The sequence below is a fragment of the Gambusia affinis genome, linkage group LG08 (assembly GCF_019740435.1).
Source record: "Gambusia affinis linkage group LG08, SWU_Gaff_1.0, whole genome shotgun sequence".
Lineage (NCBI taxonomy): Eukaryota > Metazoa > Chordata > Actinopteri > Cyprinodontiformes > Poeciliidae > Gambusia > Gambusia affinis.
In genome coordinates this window covers 29,752,283-29,767,630 of record NC_057875.1, presented here as the reverse complement: position 1 = coordinate 29,767,630, position 15,348 = coordinate 29,752,283, and the positions used below count along the sequence as shown (strand labels likewise).

At 36.9% G+C, this 15,348-nt stretch overlaps 1 protein-coding gene across 2 annotated transcripts in view; it reads left to right on the top strand.

The window, feature by feature from the left end:
• Nucleotides 1-14,942, top strand: part of cftr (CF transmembrane conductance regulator) — a 56,051-nt gene extending 41,109 nt beyond the window's left edge. For both annotated transcript variants that reach the window (XM_044125735.1, XM_044125736.1), the window contains 9 exons: nt 1,095-1,245; nt 5,103-5,330; nt 6,780-6,880; nt 8,144-8,374; nt 9,115-9,270; nt 9,656-9,745; nt 9,954-10,126; nt 11,745-11,850; nt 13,495-14,942. In XM_044125735.1, the coding sequence (XP_043981670.1) occupies nt 1,095-1,245; nt 5,103-5,330; nt 6,780-6,880; nt 8,144-8,374; nt 9,115-9,270; nt 9,656-9,745; nt 9,954-10,126; nt 11,745-11,850; nt 13,495-13,710 (1,452 nt within the window). In that variant the 3' untranslated portion in view covers nt 13,711-14,942. The remainder of the gene's footprint in view (nt 1-1,094; nt 1,246-5,102; nt 5,331-6,779; nt 6,881-8,143; nt 8,375-9,114; nt 9,271-9,655; nt 9,746-9,953; nt 10,127-11,744; nt 11,851-13,494) is intronic.
• Nucleotides 14,943-15,348: the final 406 nt, after the last annotated feature.

Sequence of the window (15,348 nt, the reverse complement as noted above, 5' to 3'; positions counted from 1 at the left end):
TATTAATTGAAAAACAATTCCAATCTCTTGCCACCTGAAAAAGAAGACTCCATCTTCTTTGCATTTTCTTTTTTTTTGGTGATGGTGGGGGCAGGGGGACATGTTAAAAGTTTGCTCAAAATTTGCATGACCATTGGATGGAAACATAGCTAATGTTGTATATCCAGACACACTCACCGCTCACCTTCAGGTTCTAGATGATTTCAGAAACTTCTGTGTTGTTCTTTGTATGAGAAACCATTTTGGTACTGAACTAAAACAGCCATATTACTTTATTGGGAGGTAACTACTGGTAACGAAGGAAGATAATGATTCCAGGCAATCTTTAAACTCCTCCAGTGCGACTGCATTGAAACACAAAGTACTGTGTATACTTGGTGGCAGTAGTTGCCAAGGATGTTGGCACATGGTGTAAAAAGGACTAGGAAGCTGTTACATTTTCACTACTTTGTTTCAAATAGCTTTTAAAATGAAATCATTTGCTTTTTTGTATTATTTATGTAATCTTTGACATTAAAAGTCCTTTGATTATGTTAAACATTTAGGTCTGACCAAGGGGGGAAATACTTATTATTAACACTGGATAATGGTGTTGGTTCTCAACCTCTCAGGTTTGTTAGTACTAAGCCACTCTGCGTTTTTTTTTTAATCAACTTAACCATTCCAGCTGCATTCTAACTATACACTGATTACAACCTCCATACCTACCTATTTAAATATTCATGGTTTCACTATACAAAAATGTTTCTTTATAAGGGATCACTGATAACTGGAGCTGAAAGGTCTGCAAAACATTTGGTAATAACTAGCTGTGAGGATACAGTGAAATGATCTCTGTTTATTCACATTATGAAATAAAAGTGTTTGTATTGTATTACATATTGTGTTGCTGCAGTTGTTCAATTGATTAAAGTTTTATTTGTGTTCTTGAGGTATGTAATTTGAAAGCATCTGTCAATTTTTTTATTTATGGTAAATATAGTGTTAGAAGAACTCTAACAGTTGCTTCATTGCAAATGAACTCTTTGGAACAAACAATAAAAAATAATAACTTCATTATTTCCTTTTTATCCTCTCATTTTTCCTCACACCAGTTAACTTTACTTGTCATTGGGTGTATCTTCACGGTGTCCATCATGAGACCATACATCTTTATATCCGCAATCCCTCTGGCTGTTATCTTTGTGGTCATCAGGAAGTACTTTTTGCGAACCGGACAACAACTCAAACAGCTAGAGGCTGAAGGTAAGAAAAGAAGACTTTATTCTGGTTATGGTTGCAGGTGGAGTCCTAAGGAGATGTCTTGAAATTGTTAATATTTGTGCTAATATTAATGTACTGCCTTCTGATTTTTACTTTTGCAAAAGTAAAAATCAGATGTTTATTTTGTGGCACTTTGTGGTTAATCTGTTGCTAAGAAATGAGTGCATTTTCCAGTAGCAAATATTGTTATTCTTCAAACAACATAAGATTTCTTCTGCTCTTTTGAAATACTACTTATCTTACATTACTTACTACTTAAGAAGAATTGTGCAGTTAGTGAATTTGGCAGAAAAGTGAAAGTGTTTTTCCTTTTTTGTCTTTGGTGGTAAATATGTCATAAACCAGATATTCAACACAAAAGTAAAAATCTGATTTATACTTCGTGACAGGTCGTTACCAGAAAAAAAAACTACTTAAGATTTGTGCAGTTGGTGAATTTTGCAGAAAAGTGAAAATGTTTTTTTTTTGTTTTTTTTTTGTCATTGGTAGTAAATATAAAACAGATATTCAACACAAAAGAAAAATCGGCAGTTTACCAGAAAAAAAATGCTCATCTCTTAACACCAAATTAATAACAAGTAATGTTATTGTTTATATAACATAAGCTCTTTTGAAACACAGCTTATCTGCATTGACACAAAAAATTTACAGTCGGTAAATTTTGAAAAAGTAAAAATCTGATATCTGCTTCGTGGCACTTGGTTACCAGAAAACATACTCATCTCTTAGCAACAAATTAACAATAATTATTGTTATTGTTCAAAAAACTGCTCTTTGGTCTTATTGGGGTTTTTTATCTTTAACTGGAGGGTCTTTAAAAGACATGTGAGAACACAAAATTGAACAGGTAGTGACTCTTCAAAACTGATCCCTTCATCCCAATCCACGTGCTCCACATGGTCTTTGGGTAGCAATCTGTAGTGACATCTGTTTGGTGAGCCTGGCTTTCATCATGATGTGATATACTCTATGGGCAATGCTCTTAGTCCCTGGGAAAAGGCCCTAAACCCAGATATGATTTTAATTTGTCCTACTCCATCAAAGAAGACCCTTCAAGTTGTTCAGCTAAAACTGGAATCGCCGATAGAGGAGCAGGAGAATGATCAGATTTGGTCTGCCAGAAACTGGTCTTAGTTTAGTCAAGTTACAATGGTAATGTTACAATGGTAATGTTACAATGGTAATGTTACAATGGTAATGTTACAATGGTAATGTGGAAGATCAGATTTGAGTTCTGTCCAGAATAAGTGTTTGAAGATAGTTCTAATTTTTTTTTTTTCTTGTGCCTGAACAGTGGGTAATCATGTGCTCAAACTAGCTCATACAAGCAAAACACTTTAGCCACAACAACCCAATAAATTGCTCTATAGTCTTCCTCTGACTGGCAGCACAGCAACATGACCTCAACAATATACTGCTTTTTTGATCCTTTGGCTTCTTTATGGGTAACAACATTTTTAATATGCAATAATTATGCTGTTTATGCTGATAAGTTTATGGAGGAGATTGGAAAAAACAACAGTTTTTTTAGGTTTGCCCTTAATATTAAACCCAGATCTAGCAGTTTCCAGACAATGTTTTGTGGCAGTGAATGAGTCAGACAATTGACGATGATACTGCTTTGATTAGGGTCCAAGCAAGGAAACTATCAGATGACAATTGTTTTGTTCAGACACAGACTTGTGTGGGTTTTTTCCAGTCCTCTGGCCCTGTTAACACCTTTCTGCTGGCTGTCATGCCCAGAAATAAAATCAACACTTTTATGGGCAAAGTAATAATCCATCAACAAGAGAAGGCTTGATATTAAGACATTGTGCAAAAGTGCAGGCAGTAAATTTACTACTGCATTCGCTCCAAAAACAGGTTTGCTTTCAATTGGTTTGAAAAAGTGGTACATTTCTGACTTAACCAAAAAATGGTATCCCTACACAGTTCATACTGGATCTCTAAACACAATTTTAATGTAAATGTTTGGGCTAAAAAGACCAAATTAGATTCTAAAAAATTGTTAGAGACAAACTTATGTGCATGAGACATCTAAGTAAGTTTCTGCTGTTGGATGCTCAAGGATGAGAAAACAGGTCACTGGACCACTGTAGATGCCACTGTGTTTGTTGGACATCCCTGCTGTGTGCTCGGTTCTGTCATGTTGTGCGTGCTTTAGTGGTGACGGCAAGGTCTTTCCAAAGTGCACTAGGGTCACAGAGATGAGCCAAGCTGGGATTTCCTCCAGCTATATCCTGGTGTTGTTCTTTCTCCTGCTTTATGTAACATATTAGGCAAAAATGCAGTGGAAACATAAAGCATTAGTCAGCTTCAATGAACTACGTTCCTCGGTTTTTACCCATAGCTTAGGGATAGTGTAGTTTTTTCCTATTGTTTCCAGTGGTGTTTTGGTGTCTGTGGAGATCGCCCTTGAAAAACAGACAAAGACAGAGAGAAGATCCACACTGTGTAGAAATCAGGCTGCTGGGGCTCAGGGACATTCTGAATGAAGTCTGAGTTTCAGGAGCCTAAAGTGGATTAGAATCCAAACATCTGAACTACTACTTATTTCTACACAGATAATTAATAAATAATTATATTTTATTAATATTACACTACATTACAGATGTTAAAGATGTACAGATGTACCAACAGGAATTTTGGAACCAATTTCAGATCTCCAGTTTTTTTCAAGCCTTGGGTTTGGGATATCAGTCAATTATTATGACCGTATTGTTTTGGCTAATTTGCCCATCATGTTGGACGATGAAGGACGATGTCTCTTTAAGGACCATGATTCACCGCCTCTAGATAAGGGCATCCCATTGGATCATTCCTGTATAGATGGTTATGTTTCAACTGGTCGCCAGTTATCTAATCCTTACTGATGCAGTCAGTAATTTTTCATTTCTTAAGCAATCGTGTTGGAAGTCCCGATCTGTGGTCATGATAAAGAGGTTAGTCTGTTTAAGAAGGGTCAAATTATGAATCAAGTCAAGAAAACAGTTGCTAAAATAACTACAAGTGGGCTAGAAACATCCAACGGAGCTGGAAGGAGAGTCGGAAAGCCTCACTTGTGTAGAAGAAATGTCTTTGGCAAAAAAAATGGATCAATTGCAATTTGCAATTTCTAAAACATTTGGTGAAATAAAAAGATTAAAATAACAACAACTCCTTATCTTCAGTTGAGAAATGAAGAGTACATTTACACTTGCAATGTGAAAGGAATTTAAGGGCTGAGGAGTAAAAAGATATAGAGGACCAAAAATGATACATTTCTGCTTTTATTTTTAATTATGTCAGTTTTGAGCCTCCATAATAAAATGTTTACCCTACCCATATGAGCAAACCACTAAACAGGGAGGCTAAATTAAAGCAAATTATTAATTTGCTGAGCAACATGAATATTGGACTCTAGAGAATTTATGTGGAGGCAGTGAGGAAAATATGAGAACAGGATTACAAATATTTAATTCCACCATCAAATGTTTTTATTAGCAGCAGCAGTGTGAGAGTGTGAGAGCTGTTGCTATAAAACATTTTTCTAACATTTTAAATTTTAGTACAGCACTGTTTAAGTATCTTTCGAAGAAAGACTAAATTATTAGAGTTGAGTTATGAAATTATCCCTTATTTTTGTGATGGTCAATCAAAATCCAAATAACCGTATTGTCTTTATGCCTCTGATTTCATTGTTAAATACTGCAGCCATTTCTGATAAAGAGCCCATTTCCTTTAGTATCTCTAATTAATTAAGTGTGCCTTTAAATGGGAACCAACTCGCCAGACTGAAAATGTTGTAGCTATATGATTCGTATTCGTGCCTTTAAAAACACGTTTTTTCTTCCCTGCAGCTCGAAGTCCCATTTTCTCTCACCTCATCATTTCACTAAAGGGTTTATGGACAATTCGAGCTTTTGGACGCCAGACTTACTTTGAGACACTCTTCCATAAAGCTCTGAACACCCACACAGCTACCTGGTTCCACTACCTGTCCTCGCTGAGATGGTTCCTGTTCCGCTGTGATGTGATCTTTGTGTTGTTCTTCACCGTCGCTGCCTTCATCGCTGTAGGAACCAACAGTGAGTAATAGGAAGACTAAATCCTTCAAGATTTTCGAGTGTAGATTAAGAAGGAACTTCAAGAGTCTCATTTCACATATGATCTTACAGCTGGTTCTAGTATTCTATATTGAAAGCAACATTACTCCTAAATTTCTGTAAATTGTTACTTAGTAAAGCATCCCTGGTATTTAATTCATAAGGGGACACACAGATAAATTCAGCACCAGTTTAAAGCAACTAAAAAGTGTTTAATTCAGATTTCAATCCAGCTACATACAATTGGGTATAGTGTAATTGCTTCCACTTCTGTATAGTTTAATTCAGTCTGATAATGACTGAATTGCATCAAATGTGCTCAATTTCATTCTGCAGTACCCAGTTGTGTTGTCAACAAACTGCATCAATCCCCTTTGATTCAGTCCACCATCCTCAGTACTTGATTGCAGTCAGATGGTTCCAAATTGATGACATCTGGTTGAACTTCATGAGAGAGTTCCAAACTATTGTTGGTCACATGTCACCATGAATCTACAAAATAAATACTAGGGCTAGTTTGCAATGACTGAGAAGTAATGCTAAGTGTTTCACTCCTTTGACATTTTGCACTTTTGGCCTTTTCATACCTGACTTTACCTGACTTTGTAAAAACAGAAGCTGTCTGCCACCGGAAGTTTCATACCAATCATGCATTAACTAATGTAGCAATCCTGCTATACTAGCAGATATAGCAGAGATGAAAATATAGCATCTCTGTTATATCACCTAATATAGCATTTTTGCTATATCAGCTAATGTCTAATGTAGCATCAGAGTTATGACTCAGCTTTGATAAATAGAGCTGAGATGCTACATTACACAATGTAGCATCTCTTGTTAGCTACACTAGCTAACATTGAAGACATACAGAATAACAACTCTGCTTTGATATCTGAACTGAAGCAGTTTTATATGACAGTCTAATGCAAAAAAAAAAAAAAAAAAGTTCTTGGATTCTGACTGAATCATACTAGAAATTTTGGTTCAAATTTGCGATTGTAACGTCGTGTTGAACCTCATTTGCTTCAGTAATGTAGATCGGGTTTGTTATATGGTGCATCTACATCCAGTCCTAATAAGAGACTTTAATGGACTGAGCATAACAAATAAAAATATAGGATCTGAACAGAACAGTTTGACAGATGAAAACTGCTGGAATGCAAAAGGGAGCACATGTTTGATTAAATGAATGGGAAACGCAAACACACAATAAAAAAAACGCTGCTGCGTCACTGCTTCTGTTTATGTTAAGTGCAGGTTTAAGGCTAATTTCACAGCTCATTAGCTTCCAATGGAGCCAGTGGGAGTGCTGCAATACATGAGTTCAGCTCTGACATCAGAGAGGTGAGCTTTTATTGGATAGTGCTGATGACATCGTGTGTGCGTGTGTGTGCGTGTGTATCTGTGTGTGAATTTGCATGCACTTTACAGAGGACAGACCTGGAGAGATTGGCATCATTGTGGCTCTGGCCATGCTCATCCTGGGTACTTTCCAATGGGCTATCATCACCAGTATCAATGTGGATGGTCTGGTAAGCAGCTGGATGCTACTGGAACATTGTTTGTTTTCAGAAACATATATCTGATTACGCTTTTAATCAACTTATTCCTTCAATACTTCAAGGTCAAATGTGTGAGAAGATTTAGTTAAACATACTTAAGTTTTATTTAATTTTTGATCCAACAACACTATAAAAACCTAGTGGTGGAACTCTATTGCAATTTGATGCAAAGCTAATGTAGTAAATTGCATTTGGTACATTAGCTACTATAATGTGCCAATTACTATACGGATTCAGCTTCCCAGTGTTTCAGGAAGCTCTGATCATTCAAGGATCCTCTTTAGAAATGTGAACTGTGGGTGTTAGCTTTAGCATTAGGGATTTCCGCTGCAACATGTTTAGCATTGAGATGCTATTTTAGGCTTAGATACCTTCACTGCTAGGCTAACTCATTTTAACATAACTTCAACACACTGACAGTCTTGTCCAGCATCCCATCAGGTCGGTTTTTGAAGCAGAAATGAGCCCCCTGTTGACCAAGAAAAGCAGCTGCAGTGTTTGTGACTGTTGTTAGTGGTTGGTGCTTGTGTTTCAGAATTACACACATACTGAAAGATGTGAATACAAAGGTTCCAACAAAGGTTGGAGATTTTTGTATGTAAAAAAAGTGGAATAATAATTATTGGTTTTTCCAACAAGCAACTTTCACGAAACTTTTGTGATAACTGGAACTCTTTTTACATCACTGCGAAGAATTTTTGACCAACACCACTTTGTGGCTGAGTTGTTTTAATTTGGAAACATTGAAAGGATTTTGTCCATAAATGGGCTGTTTAACCTCTAGAACCTGATGGACCCACTGGTGGACCCACCGGTGGAACCTCTAGGGTTCTAGAGGTTAAGGTAATTTCAATCAGACTGGAGTCAAAACTTTGATTAGGATTTCCTAAAAACTTGATGTTCCTTTCAGAGATGGACTTAATGGAGCTCTTTGGATCAATGTCCTGTTGAACTGAGGTTCTCTGGAGATATTTTGGCAATCATAGCAATGAATGTAATAGAGTAAAAAAATATCTTAAAAAATATCTGGTTTTCTAACATGGGTTTTTAATCATTTAAAAACAAAATGTCAAAATGTGCATTTCTGCTACAACTATTACTATTATTACTATCATAAATAATAGCAGTAGTTGTAGACGTAGCATCACACAAACTAAAATCATCATACAGCATGCTCACACAGTGGTGTTAGTGGTGTTGTGTGTCCTCTAACCTGTCTTTCTCTCTTCCCAGATGCGTTCAGTGGATCGAGTGTTCAAATTCATCGACTTGGCATCAGAAGAGACCTTCCAAGGAAAACCTGGAGGAAAAGGAGGTTCTGATCTTGTCATCAACAACCCAAGCGCGTACAGCTACTGGCCTAACCGTGGCCAGCTGAATGTCCAGGGTCTCACCGTCAAATACACAGAAGCTGGGCGGGCCGTGCTCAACGACATCTCCTTCGCTGTGGAGGGGGGTCAGAGTGTAAGTCCTGAGTGGTGACTGGAAGTCCAGATGTCCAAGGAACACCTTTACATTTCAATCAATCAATCAATCAATCAATCAATCAATCAATCAATCAATCAATCAATCAATCAATCAATCAATCAATCAATCAATCAATCAATCAATCAATAAGATTTATTTGTGTAAATATATATATATATACATACATCGATATAGTATTATATCGATATAATTCTATCGGCTCTTTTAGATCAGTACAAGTTATTGATTCTAATTTCAAATTAAAAAAATGTTGTTTTTTTCCTCTCCATCTTTATGTTACCGCATCTTGCTAAGCAAGATGTTGACTTATGTAGAAATAAATGACAAAAAAAATATTCAAAGAATTAAAAGAGGTGAACTGATAGTATCTAGAGAGAAGTTGAACGGCTCGTTCCAGTTCTTCTCTTTGAATGAAAATAATGAAAATAAAGAAAAAATAGAGGGTCTGTACTTTGGCCTCATTGGTTCATAAATTATGTTCTTCTGGGAAGAATTCTAATAATCAAGACCTTCTCAGAATCAAACCTGGTGAGCATTAGCCCTTCAGTTTAACCCTGATGCCCTTTGACAGGATGTGGAGGAAGACAGAGTTTGTTTACGCTCGCGTGTAATATGTCGCAAGGTAGAACTTTTTAGCCCAATGTGTAAAAACAGTTTCTGAACAGAATTTTTTTAATGTGATGAAACGAATTCTAATTTCCTCTGTCCCTGTGCAGGTGGGTCTGCTGGGTAGGACCGGTTCTGGGAAGAGTACCCTGCTGTCCGCTCTGCTGCGCCTCGCCTACACCGAAGGGGAAATGTACATCGACGGAGTTCCTTCCAGCTCCATGCCCGTGCAAACATGGAGGAAGGCCTTCGGAGTGGTGCCGCAGGTACACATGTTCAAATTCAGACAGATAAGCTTAGGCTGCTGGTGACTGAGGTAAATGAATCTTTAAAAAAGACAAAAAATTATATTAAAAATGGAAAAACAGACATGTTTTTCTGAAATTTGACTTTGCTTCATTTGTCTTGTTTTATTTTGGTAGGTTTCAAATGCAGTTTTTCTGCATGTGTTATACACTTAAGTTTTGAATGGATGGATGAAATATTTTTGACCTTTCAAAAAATAAATCTGAGATTCAGGCTTTAATGTCTTTAATGAAAGGCAGGGTAAATGGTAGTGGTCTAGAGGTGTGTGTGTGTGTGTGTGTGGGGGGACATCATGTTGTAATTCAATTTATTTGTGTTTTTTCTTCCCTTGTGTTGATCTAAAAGAAAGTCTTTATTCTGACTGGAACCTTCCGGATGAACCTGGACCCGTACGGCCGTTACAGTGACGATGAGCTGTGGCGAGTGGCTGAGGAGGTGAGGCTGTTTCCAATCAACTATGTTATTATATTTATTTAGTTATCACTATAAAATGCCATTTTATAGCGAAACATCTGTCAAATGCCAGATGTTAAAAATAAAAAGAACACGAGGAATATAAAGTGTTTGTATTGTAGAAGTCAGCCATGTTCCACCAGCAGCCTCCGCCCTGTGCAGTAAAGTAAGCTGTGTGTGATTCCTGCAGGTTGGGTTGAAGTCGGTCATTGAGCAGTTCCCCGATAAGCTGGACTTTGAGCTGAAGGACGGTGGCAGCGTTCTGAGCAACGGCCACAAACAGCTGCTGTGTCTGGCCCGCTCCATCCTCAGCAAGGCCCGCATCCTGCTGCTGGACGAGCCGTCCTCCTACCTGGACCCCATGTCAGTACCAGAACCAGCCACCAACACTCTGTGGGCTGCTTTTATCATAGTTAGAACAATTATCATTCATCAATTTTACACTGAGTTGTTTGTTTTTTTGTTTTTTTTAAAGTCAAAATTTAGAGTGTTTTTAAATTCTCTGTTATGAACGGTTTTCCTACACATATAAAGATCTTATTTGTTGCAGTATTCTGTTTATGTCCCACATGCTGCAGCACAAACTGATGTCTAGGCATGCTGCAGTTCAAAGTTAATTGTTTCAGTTCTAACAAATATTTGATTCATCTGAACTAATAGAAGCTAAGCTAACATCACCGAGGCTAAACCTGATGCTGATATTTAGGTATGTTTGGCCTCATCTGTTTCAGGGTTTATGAGTCATTTTATTACGCTGTACTTTTAACTTTTACTTGAGTAATTTTATTATAAAGTATTTCTACTCTTATTTGAGTAAAATTTCTGGATTCTCTACCCACTGAATGAAAACAAACATGTTTTAACCCAAAACTCACCATTTGAAGCAAAATCCTTGACCAAACTTACATTTAGGGAGAAATCACATATTTTGCAGCCAATTCTCCTTTTTTTTTTTCCTAAAGCTTCAACAGCCAAATCTTATTTCTCCTGCTGCAATTAACAAGTTCAAAACATCTTCCTTCCAGTAGATTTTTATATTAGGAGCAGAGCTGATGTCTCTGTAGCTGCGTTTACATTACAAATGTGCACAAAACGTAGTGAATATTCCACTAATAGCAACCTCCCCCCCAGCCCCCCCAACAATTTTGCATTTGTTGTGTTTCCATTACACAAGAAACACAATTAAAATCACACATGAATAAGTTTGGTTCATGCAATAAGTCATTAAAAAACAAAAACAAGCCATCCTCCTCCTACCACTTCCTGTCGTCTTCATCATCATTTTGCCAGTAGTAATATCCGGCTGTTGATTATGTGACTCGTGTGATAAGAAAAAGTGTTTTGAAACGGTTGAAAAAAACCCCCACTTCAGTCTAGCAGAAAAACGTTTAAAGTTTTTTTGAAAATTGTTGTGTTTCCACTAAGCAAATTTGTTTTTGAAATTTCAATTTGTGCAGTTTTACATTTGATGGAAGCTGTTGAATGGTAGCTAACTTTGAGTCTTCCTTGCTTTTCTCGGGTAAAAGTTAATTTATCAGACAGGGAAAGGGTTTTCCATTTTCTCAACGAACCCAGCTGCTCCTCCACCGTTCCCGCTGACGTTCAGCGTCCCGCTGCGCGCTCAGACGTTTGATCACCTCCAGGAAGCGGCCGCCTCCTGAAAGCGATTAAAAGTTTGTATATTTCTTTGTGCTTGTGGCGTCCTGCAGGATGAGGTCACAGTGCAGAGCAGACCATGCACGTCCTGTCACTGCATATGGTGACAATCTGCTGTGACAATCTAATGTTGCACCCTGTGTGTGTGGTTGGTGTAAGCATGGACGCAAAACATGATCATGGAGGGAAATGAAGCTTGAAATGAGCGATCCAACTCTGTGCTGGCTTGTCTACAGGTTAAACTTTGACGCTGCTGCTGGTGATGATGATGATGATGATGATGATGATGGTGACGACAACAGTGTGTGTTTTTGTGTGTGAGCAGAACGCTGCAGGTCCTGAGAAAGACGTTGAAGCAGTCGTTTTCCGGCTGCACCGTCATCCTGTCGGAACACAAAGTGGAGCCGCTGCTGGAGTGCCAGTCGTTCCTGGTGAGTTTCTAGCAGCACTTTGTCAGCTTCAGTCTCACAAAGTCAAAGTTTCTTAATTAATGTTGTGAGTTTAGACATGTGTTTGTTGACATGTCAGCGATCGGGCTTGGTGGCTGAACAAGATGTTGGTGTAGACGGGAACATGTGACAAGGAGGAGTGGAGCAATGGAACCAAAATCCTTTTTACTGTCTTATTATTTTATCCTTCTACCTCAGGGGGCTACAACCTGCTATATATAGGTCATAGCAGGTTGCTATATATATATATATATATATATATATATATATATATATATATATATATATATATATATATATATATATATATATATATATATATATATATATATATATATATATATATATATATATATATATATATAGACCAAACTTTTCCTCTTACCAAAATTATTTCTTTTTGCGAAATGCCAGAAAGCTTGGCATTTAAATTCTTTAGAATTTTTTTTAAACTTTTGACAAATTCAAAAGTTTGCATACATTTGATCAGTTTCAGAGATTACTGTCTTTTAATCTGTGTAGTAACAATGTAACTTTAGACAGAAAAAATTTGTTTGTGTCTTTTAATTTGGTGTATGTAACTATGTGGTCTCAACTGCAATATATAATGCAGGTTTTTTGTATTAATTCCTCTTTTGTCATGAATTAATTACACTGATGTTTCAGAACAGAAGTATTTCAAATCAATTTTTTACTTGTTTTTCAGTTGGAAATGCTAAATGTATCTATTCTATTATCCTTTTACAACGTTTATTGTTTTTCTTTATTTCAAAACCTAAAAATAGAAGAAAAAACAGCATTCCTATATGATAAACTGGCACATTTACCAACCTTTTTTTCCAAAAGGTCACAGAACGTTTGTGGCTCTAAACGAGTTTTTTTTATTTATTTATTGGACTGAGGATGAAAATGATTCTTTGTTTTATAATGGTTGCTGAACCTGTAACTCTACAGCTGCAATGATTAATCAGATTAATCATGAGCAAATTGATTATTGAAATAATTGTCAATGGAATTTATTAATTTATTAATTGTTAGCTGAAGTATACAGACTCAAAAAAGGTTAATTGGTGAAAGAACAACACACTAAGAGCAGTAAATGAGTCAACACTGTATCAAAATACATTTTGCATCCAAAGTAAAAAAAAAAAAAAAAAAAAATGGTGACACTTGATTTAACAGTGTTAAACAGTGACCTGACATTGTTATAAACATGGCATAACACCTGCTATGAACATGAAGGAATCTTCATGTTGTCATGAAGTATCATTTAGTAAATAGTGACACTTTTTGTGCAAAGGTACATTAAAACCTGCATTAAAAGTTCATTAAATGTGTCATGACAAATGTCATTATTTACCAAATGAGACTTCATGACAACAGTCATAAACATTCATGAATTCTCCTTCATCATCATAACAGGTGTTATGTCACGTTTGAAAGATCATGTCAGACTTATGCACACCCCTTCAAATAAAGTGTAATCAAAATTTACAGAATGTGCTAAGTTCTTTTCCAATTAATTGATTAGTCAATTAATCGGCAGAATAAACGATAGGTTAATCAATAAGTAAAGTCATAGTTAGCTGCGGCCATAGTTACAACTGCTTCTCCCCTCATCAACAGATGATCGAGAAGAGCTCTGTGAAAAGTTATGACACCATTCAGAAACTCATGAACGAAATGAGTCACCTGAAGCAAGCCATCAGCCCCGCCGACAGGCTCCGCCTCTTCCCCACGCCCCACCGCCTGAACTCCGTCAAGAGACCGCCGCCTCAGACCACCAAGATCTCGTCGCTACCAGAGGAAGCCGAGGACGAAATCCAGGACACGCGGCTTTGAGCAGCCAGCCTCGCGAACACAAACCGAGTCTGATCCAGTACCCAGACAGAACGGCCTGACGGATCCAGCCATAGAATCAGTTTTAATTTAAAAGAGCAAAGAAAACAGAACAGAAATATTGATTTTTACATATTTTAAAATTAAAGCTGCATATTTAAATAGTGTATTTTTAATAATTATTAACATGTTTTTTTATTTTAGGTTTTTTTACAGATGACACTAGCACAGAACATGTGGCTGACACAGTTTTACTGAAAGAAGCACAATTCGATCACTGTAAAGACACAACCAATGTCTGAATTATTATAACATTTAGATTGATGTCAGAATTTCCTAATACTTATAAATTACCCTTTAAAATTTAAAATACACTGCATTTTAAACTCTAATGGGATGCACCGATAAATTGGTCCTGATTTCCTTCGTTTTGGGAGATCGGTGATCAGCCGATATTGATATGTGAAACTGATTTTATCTACTTCAGCAGAAGTAGATTTTTCTTCATTTTTTGCTATTGTCAACAAAAAAATCAGCCACTGTCCTCTTCTGCTCTACAGTGAGAGGTCTGACTGATAGACCGGCCCACCAGCTCACGGTTAGCAATAGTCACCCCACTCTTACCAACCCTGTGACCTTCCTGCTGTATTGACCAACAATTCAGACAAAAAAATGGTACCAGCCAAGATCAGAATCAGCAGGTCAAATTTTTTAAAGATCGGCCAGAAAACTGCAATCAGTGCACTCCTCATTTCTAACATTCATCAGCTTTGCTTGGCTTTGATGATTTTTTATAGTTTTTTTTTTAAGTTTTTTTTTAATGAAGTATAAAACAGAAAAAACTGAATGTATGGCATTACTCTACTGACAACTCACAGCAGCTGTCAGAATCATTTGTCTGCATATGTTTGCATATCCAGGCTCAATGTGATCTTTTAGATTATATGCAGAGTAAATGTGACAAAAAGATGACGTAAGTTACTATCCAGTGACTTTTACTGCACCCAAAGTATCAAGCTGACTTTTACTGCACCCAAATTTGCTTTTATTGATTTTACTAAACTTTGTTAAATACAACAAATGTTTTGAAACGAGTCACCAAAATATTCTTCTGCTCAGAAACATTTGTTTTATTTCCAGATGACACCCAGAATCAAAGCGAACCTGTAAAACCTTTAACAACATCCCTTTCCAAAAGCAAATATGACGTTTAATTAAAGTATTTTATACTTGGATTATTGAATGATTGTTGAATGCGTGTAAGAACTCTCAGGTACTTCTGACTTAGATGTTGGCCCATGTGTTATTAAATTAAATTATTAAACCCCCTAACACGGAGAGCCAGCATCTAGTGGCCATTAGAGGAACTGCACCTACCAATGCCATGATTTTCAGATCCTTGTTGGTGTTCACTTTCCTCCTGCTTGTCATCCAAACACAAAGCTTTTCTGCTCGTGGACCAAGGAGCAGGTACTTGCTTCTGATTTGGACTTGGTTCTGAGAAATGATTATTATAATCCAGAAATGTGTCAGAGTTTAACCTTTGAACTCAGCTCATGGAACTGCTTTCTGATGATGTACGTCAGAACCTTCAATTAGTCTTCCTGACCCGAGAAGTTCTGAGTTCCTTGCTGGTGTGGA